This window comes from Esox lucius, chromosome 23 (assembly GCF_011004845.1).
Source record: "Esox lucius isolate fEsoLuc1 chromosome 23, fEsoLuc1.pri, whole genome shotgun sequence".
NCBI lineage: Eukaryota > Metazoa > Chordata > Actinopteri > Esociformes > Esocidae > Esox > Esox lucius.
The window spans coordinates 5741739-5759806 of NC_047591.1; the positions used below are offsets into that span (position 1 = coordinate 5741739).

Consider the following 18068-nt stretch of genomic DNA (forward strand, 5'->3'; position numbering starts at 1 on the left):
CAATCACCTAAACCATTGGAAAGGACGGTGGGATGTGGAAGAATGGTAGCTAGGTAGTAGGTTAGCCTGATTGGTTAGCATTACCATTGGCTAGATAACTAGCGTCACTGGTGCCATCTGTGGACCAACTTACAGTATACTGCAAAGGAATACAGTGTAATAATTTAATTGATAAAAATTATAAATGTATTTAACTATACGTGTTTGGACAATATCCCAACCTTGTTGAGCATTATCTAGTCCAAATGTTGCATGAATTCTTGTTTATATTAGTTTATATGTCTTTCAGTTGTGTGCTTTTGTTTTAAAGGCAAAACCACTGTTGAAGCTCATTCCTTTTGGATTTTACATGAACCCTGGTCTTAACTGATGTATTGCCATCCCATGTATGGGCAAGCTAGGACCTGACTTGTTGACAAAATTGTAATTCGAACCCTACCCTGTATTAAACTGTGACGCAATCACAGGGAACTTCTTGCTTTCAACAAAAGTGCAGATTTGGTTTATGCTACAGTTTTTTTAATTTAAAGTGGACAGGGAGTGAGGGCGTTAGTTTATAGAGGGGAGGTGGAGAGGAGCAAGGCCCTTCAGTTTACAGTGGGGAGGTGGAGAGGAGCAAGGACCTTCAGTTTACAGTGAACAAAGGGGGAGAGGAGTGAGGGCTGAGGGTGGCTGGAGAGACCATAGTTTACGGTGGACAAAGGGGGAGAGGAGTGAGGGCTGAGAGTGGCTGGGGAGACCATAGTTTACAGTGGACAAAGGGGGAGAGGAGTGAGGGCTAAGAGTGGCTGGGGAGACCATAGTTTACAGTGGACAAAGGGGGAGAGGAGTGAGGGCTGAGAGTGGCTGGGGAGACCATAGTTTACAGTGGACAAAGGGGGAGAGGAGTGAGGGCTGAGAGTGGCTGGGGAGACCATAGTTTACAGTGGACAAAGGGGGAGAGGAGTGAGGGCTGAGAGTGGCTGGGGAGACCATAGTTTACAGTGGACAAAGGGGGAGAGGAGTGAGGGCTGAGAGTGGCTGGGGAGACCATAGTTTACAGTGGACAGGGAGGCAGGTTGGCTAAAACTAACTACTATTTCAAAGCTGTCTGCGGGAAAGTCCGAATGACTGGATTCCAGGAAGCTCCCTCTCTTTCCCTATGTCTCTTTCCCTATGTCTCTTTCCCTATGTCTCTTTCCCTATGTCTCTTTCCCTATGTCTCTTTCCCTATGTCTCTTTCCCTATGTCTCTCCATCCTTTTGCTCTAAGGATGTCAGCTTTGACCCAACATGGGTGGCCCCATTCGAAATCAGTGACATTTCTCAGTTTTATTGAAGGCTATACTCTGGAATGCATGGGCTCCCTTAGACATTCCTGAGACTGCATCGGCCCATACGGGGGAAAAAAAGGATATGTAGACTGTCACAGACAACACCCTGTAGAATAGAATTAAAATATAAAATTATGATCAATGCATAATTCATTCTCCTTAAATATGCCACGATTAATCTCAGACGTTCTTGTATTAATACTGCAGGCTCATTCCCAGTGCTGATTTTAGGAAGTATGTGATTCGATTCATGCAGTTCAAGGCTTTAGAGTTTTTAGTTATTGCTCTCATTTAAACTAATTACAGTTGTACCAGTTGCATAAATCCAAGTGGCAATTTTCTTCCTCCTGCAAATGGCATAAGTACATCTAAACGTTAAGAGTGAATTCTTGCGGTGTTGGAAATAATCTTGCCCAAATCATCCAGGCCCAGACGCTAATACAAAGTAGACTCTGCTGTTTTTAAGCCCTGTAGTTGAAATGGTGTGGCCTGTGAGAGAGGGGGGGGGGGAACGATTGAACAAGGGAGCAGGGAGGGAGGGATGGAGGGAGGGAGGGATGGATATGTCCTGGGATAGATGAGTTTTGTTTATAGCATGCCTTCCCTGTCTGAGCATCTCCTGTTATGTGGGTGTGCATGTCCTATGCGGGAGCGTGTGATCGTGTGCACACGTGCATGCATTTTATGTGTGTGTGTGTGTGTGTGTGTGTGTGTGTGTGTGTAGGAGCCCTTTTCGGGTCCTCTCTTTGTGTGACTCTGATGGGCAGAGGAGGCAATGCAGGATCAACATAACACAGGAAGTCAGCCTAAAGATCCCACCCTACCTTTCTTACACTGATCCTAGATCTGTTCTTAGCCAACCACTGACAGCTCTGTAAACAACACAGGGAAAATAATAGGGAGAGAGAGAGAGAGAGAGAGCAAGGGTGGGGGGGGAAGAGAGAGAGGAAATAAAGCGACGGAGAGAGAGGGAGGGACGGGGAGGAGTAGAGGGGGAAAGGAAAGAGGCAGACGTTTGCCTTTTCTGGTGACTGCTGTAGCCTGGGAAAGATTGCGCAGCAGCAGGAACTCTTTGTGCGCTAGTCGAGTTTGGGATAAAGCAGCGGAAAGACAGGCTGGAATGGTGTGAGAGGAAGGACTATTTTCAGACCGTACATTTAAAGGGCTAATCGTCACTACTGCTAAGGTACGGTACTGTGGTAGCTGTTTCAGTCAATGTGCTATAGTAGCGCCCATGGTCGTAGGCTAAGCTGTGGTAGTGTGCACTTGTGTTGTTGCGACAGAACAGCCTATAGATTGATGTTGAGAGGCGGAGATTCTTCTGGGTGGTCCGGGTACTCGCCTCTACTCTGTCACGTACCAGGGGTATTTTTAGTGAAGAGGGTTTCTGGCTCATTGAGTTGACATCCTGTGCTAACATTTCAACCCGCTGTTCTTCCTCCTCTTCCTTGTCCTTCTTAACCTCTACCCCTTAATATTTCCAAACTTTTTTGGTTTTTAAGAGCAATAAAAGCCTGATGAAATGTGACTGTCTGCCTCTGGGAGATATTAGCCGAAGTTTGGATGGTTCTATGGCAGAACTGTATACATGCACCTCTGTAGTGAGGTGTTCAGCAGGAAGGCATCAGGGCTGTGTTCATTTGCAGTGAAAGACCAAAAAAACTGACTGAAACAGGACGGGAACACCTGGACGTATCCAATAAGTGATGCCCATTTCAGTTTTTCTGTTGCTAAGGCTTTTAAGATGTTTCCTGTCGCATCCCTTAGTAAACACAGCCTGGCTGAGGAGACGGATGTAGCAGGTTCTGATAAACATGCACGTCCTGTGTATAAAATAACACGTGTGTTAACGCCAGTGTCATCCTGCAGCGTGAAACCATGGACGACGACTTTGAGCGGCGCAGAGAACTACGGAGGCAGAAGAGGGAGGAGATGCGCCTGGAGGCTGAGCGGTAAGACTGGACTTCGATTCTCTGTCCTCCTCTTCCCTCCACTCCCCTCTTCCTACTGTCCCTCCTCTTCACCTCCGGTCACTGCTTCCTCCTCGTCTTCCTGTTCTTCCCCTCGTCATCGCTCCATGGGGTGAGATGTTCTTATCTCACAGCCACCCGCCACCCTAACCTTTTCTTATCTCCTTGGAGTTGATCTGTCAGCATACCACTCTGCAGTGCGTGAAGTCGTAGTGTTGAAACATTTTAGTATTTTCCCAAAAACCTGGTCGGAGCATTCCTCAAATAGGGGGAGAGTGAGCAGTTATCCATTATCTTCCAACAAGGGTTTCGGAAAAAACAGGTAATGTATCTCAACTTCCCGGGAAACCTGCAACCCTAATGTAGACAGAGGGAGTTGCAGATACATTTGTTGACCAGAGTGGGCGCTGATAACACAGCAAGTTAATATGAGAAAATATGACCTCAGAGCTTCACAGGGCCCACTTGAAATCAGTTGAAGGCCTCTTAGCTGGACTCAGGTTGTAGAAGGTTCCCCTGATCCCAATGCCAAGTTATAACCAGAGACTCAACTCATAAATAGGAAAAACTCTACTCATGGTCTTAAAGAATATGTAGCTCAGTGAATATTGAATTCTCTTTTTTTTATTCGTACAAATATATGTAGAGGGCCTTAGCTAGGTAGTAGTTTCAGACTAGTAGACCTTCTTGAAAACATGTTACAGAAATAACAAAACAAAGGACAGGATGACATTGTCCTAGCCTACAGTAGGACTGCCTCAATAGGTCATCCATCTCTGTCTTCTTAAGTATCTGACATGCTCAGACATTTAATTTCAGCTCATCTCAAAATAATTTGCTCAATCTTGTGTCCTTCTAGTGGATAAAAATACACTACACTACATAATCTGTAAGCATGTATTAACAGGCCTGGGTCACTTTCTCTTTCATCTGGATTATGCTAGCAGTCATTTAAATTGGACACAAGCATCATAAAGCATGAATATACGCCATGGTCAGTGGGTATAGTTACTGTTTGAAGAAAAACTTGACTTAATCTTTCAAAGTGACTTAATGTTTATGAAGAGCAGAAACTACCTTGAGTGTACTCAGAACCTTTCATGTGACCCCAAGAAAACTAAAAGTTTATAAATCTGTTGTTCAGTGGTGGTTAAATATGGCAATTTTCATCCCCATTTGCTTAAAAGTTTCTAGGTTTGTGATAAGGCGTTTTCATGTCCTACAGCAATAACATGCAAATGTTTCTCTCTGGGCACCCAATCCCTCTGTGAAAGGAAAGGCAGTGACATTCATTGAGTAGGTGATAAGCTCCCTCTGCCAACAGTAGCTGCTGAACGATAGTCAGTGAAGTTCTGGATATGATGCACTGTTAGTGTTTGAGTGAAAAGCGCATGAAGACCGCGCCTTAACAGAACCCATTATGCAAAATAATTCTCTAAAAGTTCAGCATTATGCAATGCAGCCCATGCAATTACTGTAGTCGTAAAGGTTTGTTTGTTTTGTTTCGCATGGTGGCATTGTCCGCCAGCTCTGAGTATTTCAGTGTGACTGCAAACAAGGAATACTTCACGCGCTGAATCCTGCGAGACATAATCGTCTTGTACATTACATTGTGATGTGTGATATGTCGGAACATTCTGCAGCGATGTTGGCATCTGTCTGTACTTCACTGAGGCCGTTACGGCTCACTGCTTCTGCATCCCGACAAGTTGATTGAAGTTAATCTTAACGCAGATGATACATTTTTCAACCAGTCCAGTTGATTGAAGTTAATCTTAATGGAGACGTTAGATTTCTCAACAGGCGTTTTATATTATTTCCATTATTCCGCTGTGTTTATATCATATGTAGGATATGGAAATTGGCAGAAAATGCCTTCTTGGGGAAGGAGAGAAAATGCAGTTCAGGCACGGTTGGACTTTGTTGATGTCTGTTTATTTAATTAATGGAATCAATTGCGGTTGGCGGGAGGGCGCCCAATTTTAAACCAGCTTATGTTTTTGATAAAAGATTTGTCGTTACATACGTTCTCCAATTTTGCAAATATGTAACAGTCAATATTTACATGTCTCCTCTAATCCAACAAGTCAAAAACATATGTTGTCTGCTGGGGCCAATCCAGTCAATCATCACCAAATATGTTGTAGAAGTAGACAGACTTCTGCACACACACAAACATACATACGCACACAAACCCGAGACAAAGGAGAGAGTGCACTCCAGTCTGTACAATAAAATATGCAGTAATGGCTACCAATTTCTTTGACAATGAATTGTAATTATTTACTAACAATGATCACCAGAAACTGTTTCTCACAGGCCCGGACTGGCTGTCCACCCAGATTAACCAATAGAATAGGACAGCAAGTCTGGGTTAGCGAACAGAAGAAAGAAATTAGCATGTGCGTGCCTGCATATTTTAAATAATGCAGAAAATAAATAACAGAATGATTGTATCAAAAGCAGGTGGTTCATCACAGGTGTAGACTGAACATCTCATCATGTTTAGGGTCATTGTATAAAATATGCTAGGCATGCCCAGCTGTTCGTCGTTTCAACTCAGTGACTTTGGAAGAGGGCTGATTGTTGGGACACGTTTGGCTTCAGTGATCAAGACTGCTTGCGCGCCTTGCCAAACGCAGTGAGAAAGTTTTCCGTCCAATTGAACGCTGATATGAGATTATTGAAGATGCAGGAGCGGCGTCTGAGACAGGGATCTACGGCCCTTTTAACAAAACACCAAATAATGTAATTCCTTGTAGAAGAATGGTGACATATACCTCCAACAGATTTACACACACTTGCAGATGCCCAGCTCCTAATTAAGACACTTGAATTAGTTGCTTTCTTTATTTCGGCTGTTACCTGAATGTGCGATCATGGAAAGAGTTCAACCAGTTTGGACCACACATAGGTGATGAAGGGTTGAGGAACACCACCTTTAGCCAAGTAGGGAGAGGCCTAGGAGCTCCCTAATGTACTGCGTTGTTTCAGATCCAGGTTAGATGTGTCCAAACTAACTTGATGACAGGGAGTAGAACCACCTAACCCTAATCACCAGCATGCCAGGGTGGACTCCTGTCTACCATGTGGTTCTGCTTGGTATAAATGTTTAGGTTCCTGTGTTTGATTGTTATCCACAATGATTTTGCTACAACCGGCCACAGCCAGTAAGTTTGGGTATCATTATAAACATCCTGTACTAACTGGAATTTAGGTTTGATTGAATTAGTCACACGCTCAATGAAGTTTAATTTATATATAGTCTAGCACCAAGTTCTCACGTGGTATGGAAAAATGTTGTGTGGTTTTGACTGGGCCTTTTTGTAAAACAGTCTGTGGCGGATTACATGCCAAAACGTACACAACAGAGATGTCCAGCTGTGTCCAGTTGTTGGCCTGCTCAGATGTTCACATACTGTCCACTGTGGGACTGACCTGGCCATTGCTTCGACAACTCAACACACCCACACAGTGGAATGTTTTGACTGACATTTTTTACTTGTCTGCTGGAATGTTCCCAAACTGTATAACCTTGCCCTGTGTTCGGGTCCTGTCCAAACTATGTATTGGTGACAGAGCCTGATGCAGTTTCCTTATTTGGAGGCATATTTAATAGCTGAGGCAACTTTCTAAACAGTTCTGCACATGCACGGGTCAATGGGTGTCAGGCTTCTGCCCTGGTGAAAAGCGAAGCAGCCATTTTGCCCCAGTTAGTCCACCTCCACATCTGTGTGCTGGCCTGACCGGGTCTCCTGAGAAGCCAGGAAGAAGCCAGGAAATAACACCCATCTTGAATGAACGGTCCATTCCCAACAGACCCAAATAACACACGACTCGAGTGAATGGATCATTCCAAACCAACGGCGCGCACCGTAAACCTCTTACTGGGCCTTCTAGTGTCATTACCTGCTAGGGCCTCTGCCCAGCTGTGAACATTTGAGGCGGGTTACAATAGAAACGGTGGTCTTGTTCCCACGCATTTTGGTGTTCCGCTGACCAACCCACTCAGGTTTTGAACATTTTCATGAGCCCCATTATCTATATAAAGAAAACAAAAGGGTCTAGACAGAGATAATAGTATCAAGCTATAACTCAAAAGCAGTGAATGTACTCTGGGATGAGGTGCTCTGGCCCTAAAGCAGTGGCACTGTAAATAGGGGCAGGAGATATAGAGGAAGGTAATGAGAAGGAAGGTTAAAGGGTAGTTATGTCAGTGATGCACAATTCCATTGAGAGCCACAGTCTCTGTAAACCTTAGGATAGGGGCTGTAATTCTGCTTTCACTGTCTCTCTCGCTGTCTCTCTCGCTGTCTCTCTCTCTCTATCTGCCTAGACGAGAAAGGGAAGAACAAGGGTAAGCGTGGGAATGGGCCACCCTTTTTTGACTGCTCTCCCTGTGCGATCTCTTTCAGTTTCTTCCTCCGTTTAAGTCCAGTGGAGGTGAAGAAGTCTTTTCTCATGGGCTTTTCTGAATTGGTTCCAATGACATTGCTGAGATGTTTTGCCATAATGAAAATATTTGGAAATGTTTTTCCCTAACATGTTTGGTGACTGGATGTAGGGTGACAGGACATTTTGTGCTCACTGAAAGACTCGAGAACTGAGCGCAACGTGAGTCTTAAATCAACTTTATTGTGCACATTGTAAAAAACTGATATCAGCTAAACATTTGGTAGGACAATAAAATGAATCCAGAAGTGTTTACTGTTGTAATTTCCCCACACATGCAATAAAATGATTAACATCATCCTCCTGCCACAGAATTTACTTCTCAGAGAATGCTTGTTATAGTAATGGCTTACATAAGTTGTATGTCATTTTGCGAGAAGCTGACTAGCCAAAGTTGGCAAAGCACTTTATTAACTGTCAGTCAGCATAGGCGTACTGTAGGCAAATAGAGGGTTGATGGCCACCGCTAAGACTGGCTAGCGAGGGAGAGGGAGGGAAACGCAGGAGAGAGAGACCTACCTGAAGGTAATTGCTGTGGCAGGACTCTCAGACTCCTATTGAAAGATTTATTATCTTGAAGAGCCTTTACGTTGTTTCTTACTCTCACTCTCTCGGTTTCTCTCTCTCGTTTTTCTCTCTTTCTTTCTCTTATGAAGACGCGGAGCTGATGTGGTATGTGGTCAGTAAGGAATGAGGATATTACGTTGGGGACTTCATTGTTGAATCGTTTCAGGGCCAAGATAGCCAAACGTTTGATTGACAAGAATGCTAACTTAGCCGTTGAGTGTTTGTTGGACTTTCCTGAAGCATTGCCGACCCTGAGACACTACGCTACCGGCTGCACTAAGAACTAGCCGGTTACATTTTTAGACGCTGTTGTTTCAATTTCCCATGGCACTTAGGCTGTTTCTGGGACTATGTGCTACTCTCCAGAGACTGAGTCGGTCTCTGCTATTTAGTTTTATATAAACTGTCCCTGGGAATGTTGCTAGCCATCTATAATGTTGTGGATGGCCAGCAGTAATGTGCTTTTAGAATAGGATTCTACTCTGGCAAAATCACACTGCAGGGGAATGATAGGAGGAGAGGAGGACAAGACCTTTGAGACTGAAAGGGACTGGCTGATATCATGATGTCATTGTCCCCCATGTATAGCTTGGGTGTGAGCATAGACCTGTGTTCAATTATGACAACATTCCTCAGTCCGTTTAACCAGCAAGAGAGCCCGCTGTTCGCAAGCTGTAAAATCTCCCATAAAACCAATCTGCCTAACAAGTTAACTGCACATGCTTATTGCAATTAACGGCTATTCTCTGTCCTGGCACCCAATGGTGGAACCAGCTTCTGCTGAACAGAAGAATCCCTACCCTTCTTCTGTGAACCTCTAAAACACGGCCTCTTTAATGTGTATCTTAAGTATTTCCTCAGCCCTGAAAACGAATTATTAGCCACCAGGTTGTATAGCTACTTTAGTGACCTGGGTTTTGTGGTTGTCCCACCTTGCTATCTTAACATGAATGCAACTATAAGTTGCTCTGGATGAGAGCATCTGCCAAATGATGATGTTAAATGCAAATCTAAATGCAATTCACAATGCTAGATGATGTTAGCTTCATTTAGCCAATGGCTGCCCCTGCCACCACAATTCAAGAGCACATAGATACAGACAGAATAGGGCTCTCCACACAGAAACGGAGACCGGTGGACTGGCAAGGGAAATAGTCAGCTTAGGCCTTTAGGAGACAGCCAGTGTTCCATGAATGATTCCAGGTTGATGCTGAGAATGGATATCAGAGAAATTGAACATAAATCTGAAGAGAATGGACAGGAACCTATAAAAGCATAACCTTGGGCTGAAGACTCTTCTCCTGTCAAACTGTCAACGGGCACATTGTTGAGATCCTTGACCGGGCCTTAGTATAACTCTCGACTGGCTAGCGTAGTACAGCCTACACACACTCATAAACACACACCACCGCTCCACCCCATTACTGGGCCAGAAGCCATGTTGCAGTCAGGGTCCTCTCTTCTCATCACCGGCCAAGCCACATCTCCAGACACAGTTTTCATCAGGCTGTAAAAAGTGAAACCTCAGCAGCAGTCTGTCCCTGAGCTCAGTAGAGTAAAGCAGAACAGAGCAGGGTGTGAGTTTAGTCAACCAAGCCAAGTAGATATTAGATTTAGTATGAGTCTAGATATTGTATATAAACTGATCCGTTGTTCTGTCCAGAAGGACCTACTTTCAGCATATCTGGAACTAATGGTCATCCCTGCAAACAAACATTTAGTGCTAGGACATCCACAGAGCGTCAGGATGTTGTGTCATGTTACCCTGAATTGGGTTAGCATACAAAATCACAACTTATATGACAACTCTCTCATTCCCGGTCGTTGTTCGTCTCTCTGTCTTCCTTTACCTCTGTCCCTCAGGATGGTGTACCAGGTTGGTAATGACGACGAGGAGGAGGCTGCCAGGGAACGCCGGCGCAGGGCACGTCAGGAGCGAATGAGAGGCATGGAGGCCGAGGATCCCAGTGATGGGGTGTTGACTAACAGCCACAGGTGAGACTGAACGGAGCTTGTTAGCTCCAAAAACATAATGCTTAAGATTTAGCTCATGTACACGGTGTACACACACAGACACACTGAGCCCACAAATAAATTGCAATAAAAAAAAGGCCTTTAGACATATTTAAATTTATATGCATGGACACCTAGTGGTACAGATAACAGTCGTGAACGGGTCCGTTTTTTTTAGCCACAAACAGACTCATTGGCTACATCTGTTTTCAGAGAACCCCCAGCAACTGAGAGGTCTCCTCAACCCAGTCACCCCCCCATAGATTTAATTCTGTAAGCTAAACTGCTAAAAAAAACATCTGTTTATTCATGCCTCCCGACATAAGTGAACTATCATATTCTTAATCTCTTGTATTAATTAGATTTTTGGGGGCCTTCTTCATTAAACCATTTCACTCTACAATATTGTATGGTATGCTCGTTCATTACAAAAGTGTCAGCCTACCTACTAGTGAACAAATAGCACATGCCTACCTGCTTCCATTTTTGTAGGCTGTGTGTCTATGATCTATTAAGTAGTTTTCAAAATATCCACAAACCCCCACAAACCATCCCAAAGCTCACTCACTCATGATAATCTTTAATTTCTAACATTTTAGTTAGTTATGTTAGCTAGATATGTTTGTGTGAGCTAAAAAGTATGCTAGCTAGGTTATCTACCAATTTATGCTATTCCCATATGGGGGAGGGGATAGTTACTGCTCTTCTTTTTCACTTTGTGGTAGCTCATTATCAGACTCACCTCTCACAGAAAGAATGTTTTCACATGAAACATTTCTGACACTCCAAATCATAGCTATGACCCACAGGCCTTCCCGCGGGTGGCAAAAATATTTTTCATCCAAACGATAAGTGATGCAGGACCATCTACAGATTACACCTCCTTTTCCACACTGCAAGGCTGTCCGATACTGTTGACACAGATAGCAAACTCGCTAAATACCCCCTTGTACCATCAAACTATGAACATGTCTCAGACTCACTATCGGAAGCTTGCACTGATAACCGAGGCCATTCCGGGCGTAACATGACTGGTTGATACTTAAGCTACTCCTCGGCAAATGCCTGATCCGCATAAGGGTGAAATACTCAGACACGAATGTCCCTTCACAACTGCAAGCAGACACACCACACTCACACACAGTAACACAAGGCGAAGTCGCTCCTACCCATGTGTACAGACAGGATTTTTTGGGCCGCTGGCCAGCCTGTGAAGTACTTCCCACGTGCAATAGGGCTGGCTTAATGTTCATCCCTGTGGTACACCCCTTTAATAACGGACGCCTGTGTATCCCTGATCCGATTGGCTGTTGGAATGCAGAATGAGGAGGCAATTGGACCAGGCCTTCCCTGGAGAAGATCAACGGAGGCTTCCAGTTTCCTGTCAGCTGTCCAAACCTTCTTTTTTCTCTAATAGCGTCCGCTGTCGGCCTGTCTGAAGCGTTGAAGAAGCACAGGAGTTACAGTATGTAAGCAGAGACAGCGTACATTTACTTCATTTAGACAGAGACCCGGTCGTTGTGTCTACTAATCGGTCATATTGTAGGCAGCCCATCCTTAATAACTGCCCCCACAACCATGCCTGGTTGAGGTCAGTGCAGTAGATGTGGTGGGCTGCGTCGACATCCACCGGAACAGACACGCCATTGTGGTGGAGAATGATTTCTCTCTCTCGGAGGTCACAGCCGTATCCTGTGGTTATTGAACAAGTCAGCGATTGTGTGGACCTGTGATCAGACGTGATGTAGCCCATTGTCGATTGTGTCCGGCGTTCTGTGCTAACATTTGCCAGATGGTGCGGTCAGCCTGTGTTAAGCCTGGTTGGTGCGTGTGAGGGGGCTGTGGTGTTGGGTGCAGACCCACCTACGGTACTGTATTGATGCCATGTCAGTGTGTTATGAATCCGGTAAAGGGCAGTAGCTGTCGCTAGTGCAATGTGGACGGGACAGTTCTAAGAGAAAATCAGCCGTTAGCTTTTGTTTGTGAATAACAACCCAGAGTTAGTATGCTATGCAGTGAATTGAATAGAAAACTTGTGCACAGGAAATGGAGTTGAAATACTGTGCAATTGTCCGTGTTGTTGTGAGCCAAGTACTTAACCGATATTTATTGACTCATGATGTCATGGTGTAGTGCTGTGTTGGAATGACCAGAGTATTGCTGGCAGAAACATTTCAGAAACGTTGACCTTGTAGAGATTTCGGAGACTAACTGTTTTCATCCTTCAGTGGGATCGATAGTGATCTATCTCCCCCTCTCTCTCCCTCCCTCTCTCTCCCTCCCTCCCTCTCTCTCTCTCAGTGTGATTGAGACTGTGTCCGTGTCCTCCTCTTCTGTGGCGTCTTCGGGTGGAGTAGACGATGAAGAGCAGGCCCTGCTTGAGCGCATGGCCAAACGAGAAGAGCGCCGGCAGAGGAGAATGATGGACGCTCTGGAGAGAGAGAAGAGTCTCGACCCATCCGTGGCCGAAGGAAGCTACGGCGCCAGGGACGGCCGTGTGGACGAGACGTCCGCCGGACCCCGAGGCCGTTACAGAGACAGCGAAGAAGAGGCGGAAGGGAGGAACAGCCAAAAGGAGGAGGCGGAGGAGGAGAGGGAGGTGGAGGAGGAAGCAGCCCCAGAGGAGGAAGTGGCTGAGCAGGAAGAGGAAGAAGCTGAGCAGGAAGAGGAAGTGGTGGTGGAAAAACCAAGACGATCCTATATGAGAGAAGAGGTCAGTCTATTGGTACATTTGTATTTACATTTGTGTGTTTTCTGTCCATTTTCATGCCCTTTCCAATCTGCATTTTCTCATTGTTAAAATGCACCTTATTTATCTATAGGAGTCCGTCGAAGAAAAGGTATGATCATGGATTTATTTATTACGTTGGTGGCTGGAGTTTGCAGATGGTTCTTTTTATCTTGACAGAACATATTGCTCCCATTCCTTTTCATAGGAAGACACTGAAGAAAAAGCAGTGATAACAAACCAGATTGAGGAATCAGTCAATTGGAAGGCAGAGGTTGGAGATGACTCTGAATCAAATGATGAGGAAGAGGTAGATGTGGCCCCAGAACAGTTAGAGGTAGACGACACAACAGTGACATTCAATAATGATTCTGAGGAAGACTGTGAGATATCAGACTAAATGGTGTGGATATGGTAAGCTTTTAACATAGAGGTGTGTAACAGGGGCGTGGACTCAAAATGTCTCTGAAATGATTCTTGGAAATCCGGCCAGATAATATGACAACTGCTAAAGTCTTTGCCAACAAATCAGCGCGAAGCTGTAGCCAAAAACGAAAATGTACGTCAACACACGCTCATGTCTAGAGCGACTTACAGCTGCAGTGATTGCAGTGATGGTGATTTCCTAGACATCGAAGTTCCCCCTCTGCTTAGTTCGGTCGCAGTGTGGTTCGCACCCACACTCATAAAGGTCTGAGTTACAAGGTGTGGTTGCGGTCACGGTTGTGTGTTTATGGTTAACGAGGTCTAACGCCACGGCCCACACAGAGTGGTCACAATACGGTCTCTGTATGAGCAACTGCATGTCGGCATCAGGTGGCTTTTGAGGGGCAACACATCGCCGTCATTTATCTCAAAGTAACTACGAAGAGGCTGGCTAATCGATGTAATTGACTTGCCTTGGATTTAGCGTATATCCGTCAGTTGTACTGTTCTAATCCCATTTTCCAGCTGGTGTCAAACTGTACAGTAATTACCTTTGTTCATCTTCGGATTAGTTACTTTGGTATATAACGGGTCTGTGTGATGTTCTGCCTGCTGTGTCATTTGGTGTCATCTGCCGTGTGCGTGTTTGTGTGTGTGTGTGCAACCCGTGTTTTGCATCTCTTGTCATGTCCAACCACTTCCACAACCACATGTCTTGAGGTCAGTTGTGTAACCCAAATGACACCGTATTCCCTGTCTACTACGCTGCTTTTGAACTCTGGATCCTAAGTGTAGCTGGGCGTCAGTGTCATTTGGGACAAAACTGGGGTCACACAAAGCCACTGGTCTCACTGGAATGGTGGAATGTCACATGGAAACGCCCACAGCACGAACGCGAGCGTCATTCAAGCGTCGGTGTGTGTCCACGGCGTGTGTTTGTTGTGCGCTCAGAGTGTTCTGTGCCCGCAGGTGAATGAGAAGCACAATGGAGGTCTGCATGAGGACACCTCTCCAAAGCACCATAAGCCAGAGAGGACCCTGAGGTAGGTGGCAGGAGAGAATGACTGAGGCTGAACACAAGGTCCCTCCCCCCTTAGAGTCAGTCAGGTTAGGGAGATCTTCCTGGTCAACATAGTTGGGTGTAAAATGTAGTACCATAATGGTTCCAGTTCTTCCTTGTATTTGGCCAAATGTCTATCCTGGAACCGGTCACATAATGTGGCTTTCGACTTTAGATCATAAATGAGAGGTGGCAACAATGAGCCATCCTGCAACATTACTTCCTATACTAACTTAAACTGCAAGTGCAATGTTCCCAAAAAACCTCCATGTAGCATGTGAAGATAATAAAGAGCTAATGGAAAGTTTGTCTAACTTGTCCTACAGTACATGTTCCTTCCGTTATGTTAATGTCAAGGAGACACGTTAAGAACAACAAGCTAGACATCACTCATGTGAAGGAGTAGCTGCTTATCGCGTCCTACTGTGGCATTTGTGTTTGGGTCTTAAAGCAGGTTGTAGCTGTTGACCACACCTCCGTGCATCATAGGGCCAGCCCCGGCTCTAACGGTTTATTGTTACACCCGCTTACCCACACACCCATTTTCTCACAAACACACGCTCACACGCATTCCTCGATTTTAGGGTCACCTGAATGCCTGTGACTATTACATGCATAGAGGCGGGAGAGTGTTGCGTAAGTGGTCTGTAAAGTCACTCGTTGATCCCTGCGTACACAAACACGCGGCTGTTTGGCGCGATGGCGTTCTAGACGAGGGCTCGCCGTATGTCACCTAATCCCAAAACCCAGCGGGCAAGGGCAGGAGAGAAACCTGAGACACTGTCACCTTAGACAGCCCCGAGCTGATTCTAGGTGTGTGTGGGTGTGTTTGTTTCATGTAGCTTCATGGGTGCTTCATGTCGTTCAAGTGTGTGGATGCATTTTAACGTGTAGTTAAGGGATGTGCGTTCTCTACCGTTAGCCTTTCTAACCGTGTTGATGACAGCCACCTGATGACCTGTATGCCCCTTAGTCGCGGCAGCGTGCGCTCCCCTGAAACGGGAGCAGAGGAGCAGGACGCCGCGGCGCGCCTGGAGGCAGAGAGCAAGCTGGAGGAACTGAAGCGCCGCCGCGACGACGCGGAGACCGAGGAGTTTGAGCGGATGAGGCGGAAGCAGCAGGAGGCCGAGCAAGAGCTGGAGGAGCTGAAGAAGAAGAGGGAGGAAAGGAGAAAGATCCTAGAAGAGGAGGAGAAACAGCAGAAAGAAGAGGAGGCCAAGAGGAAGGCCAGAGAGGAGGTAGGACTTGATAGGGGTAGCAGTGATGTAACTCTTTCTTGCTCTCTCTCTCCCTCTGTAAAGTTTATTTAGCTGTAGCACCTGTGGTAGATAACAGCTATATATCATGTCCGTGCATGCTAAAGCATGACAGTAACTTATTATTCTACATCCTTATCAGCATGCTCTTATTTCAGTCCCAACGCTCATTATTTTATAGGCCTTCTTTCTTTTCCCCTGTTTACATGAGCACACCCTCACATATCTGAGCTATGATAGTCAGTCCATAATTTGACTGTTCATATGTCCACTTGACACTGTGCTACTCACTACCCAAACATTGTGAAATTGTAGCCTATGTACATTTATTACCTCCAGGAGCGTTTTATTTCAAAAAACAAATCTTTACACATATTTATGCTGAATTTCAACCACATTCATTGATAAAGGCAACCCAGTTTATTATCACAGGAAAATTTGAAAACAGATTTCCTTATGTGGAAAACATTAGCTTCACCAACACATGAAATGGCTAGAATTAGAATCATGTGCACCAAAATAAGTGCAAATGATTAGAAATTAGACAACATTAAAAACTTGGTTTTCGAAGTTCCTCATTCCACTGTTCAATGGATCATCTACAAATGGAGAAAATTCCAAACAACTGGCCATCTACATAAGACAGGTTGACCCACCAAAGTCCTCTACATAGGACAGGTCAACCCACCAAAGTCATCTAGATAAGACAGGTTGACCCACCAAAGTCCTCTACATAGGACAGGTCAACCCACCAAAGTCATCTACATAAGACAGGTTGACCCACCAAAGTCCTCTACATAAGACAGGTTGACCCACCATAGTCATCTACACAGGACAGGTCAGCCCACCAAAGTAATCTACATAAGACAGGTTGACCCACCAAAGTCATCCCAAGAGCTGACCGGAAGATGCTCATAGGAGTCAATGTTTCAATGTTAATGTTTTTAATGTTTAATTTTGTAGAAAGAAAATGTCTACAAAATGAATCAGTGTGAATGACATATTCCCCATGTCTCGCCAGTCATTCTATCAGTTTATAATGACTTGTAAACTCCTCATACTAAATTTAGACACTCGCAGTACGTTCCTTCCAACCCTAAAACCACCCTGGACTTGCTAGTATGATACTGGTCTCGTTCAGTAATAGAAAATGAGATGGAGACAAATCGTGTTATTGTTTAGAGGTAGGTTTCTAAACTGTGCCCCAATAAATTAGTTCACCATAATCTGTCAATAGCGTTGAAGTAAAGATATGCATATGTCCAAATATGTAAAAGAAAAAAACACGGTCTTTGAGTAGAGCCCAAACATGGGCCTATTTACAGAATAGACACCATTTTGATACAGCCTTTGTCATTTCCAGACAGGTCTTTGTTTGAGGCTTGGCTTTCAACACGATGTCCGCCTTTGTTTTCTGCCCCCATACCCTGTATTGTGTAAATGCAAATGAGGACTCTCCTCGTAATTAAATGATGAGTGAACAGAGGGAGACCGATTAGGGAGGACATGGACGACTGATCCTGTGCCAAGTTCATCTGCTGAATTTGCTTTGTGTCAGGGTTGCAGAGGCTGTCTGGTTATACAGCGATCAGCCATAACATTATGACCACTGACAAGTGTAGTGAATAACACTGATACACCCATCAGCCATAACATTATGACCACTGACAGGTGAAGTGAATAACACTGATAATCTCGTTAACACAATGTTTTAAAAACGTTTTCTGATGCTGTTATCCAAATTCACTAGAATTTCATCAAAACCTCCACCAGGTTATTCATTCTAACCTTTACTTACACTGATCAGCCATAACAATATGACCACTGACAGGTGAAGTGAATAACACTGATAATGTCGTTATCATGCCACCTGTCAGTGGGTGGGATATTTGAGGCAGCAAGTGAACATTCTGTCCTAAAAGTTGATGTGTTAGAAGCAGGAAGAATGGGCAAGCGTAAGGATCTGAGTGTCTTTGACAAGGGCTAAATTGTGATGGCTAGACGATTGGGTCAGAGCATCTCCAAAACTGCAGCAGTTGTGGGGTGTTCCCGGTCTGCAGTACCTATCAAAAGTAGTCCAAGGAAGGAAAAGCAAATCAAAATATTCTTATTCTTACTGCACAGTACCAATAGGAACCAAAGTACAAATAGACTGTAAATTGCTATTTTTACTGTAGTAGAGAGCTAATTGGAAACTTAGACTAAGTTGAGCTTGGTGCCTGATTAGCATGCGTGCGTGTGGGACAGTTTGATAACTTTGAGAGTTCTGCTCCATTTGTCTGTC

At 44.8% G+C, this 18068-nt stretch overlaps 1 protein-coding gene across 10 annotated transcripts in view; it reads left to right on the plus strand.

Annotated features, from left to right (window-relative positions):
• The window catches only part of cald1a (caldesmon 1a), a 65806-nt gene that overhangs the window by 35193 nt on the left and 12545 nt on the right, over nt 1-18068 (plus strand). For 3 of the 10 annotated variants that reach the window (XR_829449.4, XR_004575219.1, XR_004575218.1), the window contains exons 1-8: nt 2301-2498; nt 3182-3264; nt 10165-10296; nt 12616-13027; nt 13137-13154; nt 13251-13379; nt 14438-14511; nt 15502-15766. Coding sequence is in view for 7 of the 10 variants with exons in the window: in XM_010902206.3 (XP_010900508.1) it covers nt 3191-3264; nt 10165-10296; nt 12616-13027; nt 13137-13154; nt 13251-13379; nt 14438-14511; nt 15502-15766 (1104 nt within the window). In the remaining 3 variants the exon portion in view is untranslated. Of the gene's footprint in view, nt 1-2299; nt 2499-3168; nt 3265-10164; nt 10297-12615; nt 13028-13136; nt 13155-13250; nt 13380-14437; nt 14512-15501; nt 15767-18068 lie in introns of those variants that run through there. The other 7 variants (XM_010902207.4, XM_010902204.4, XM_010902208.4 and 4 more) reach the window with 7 other exon arrangements.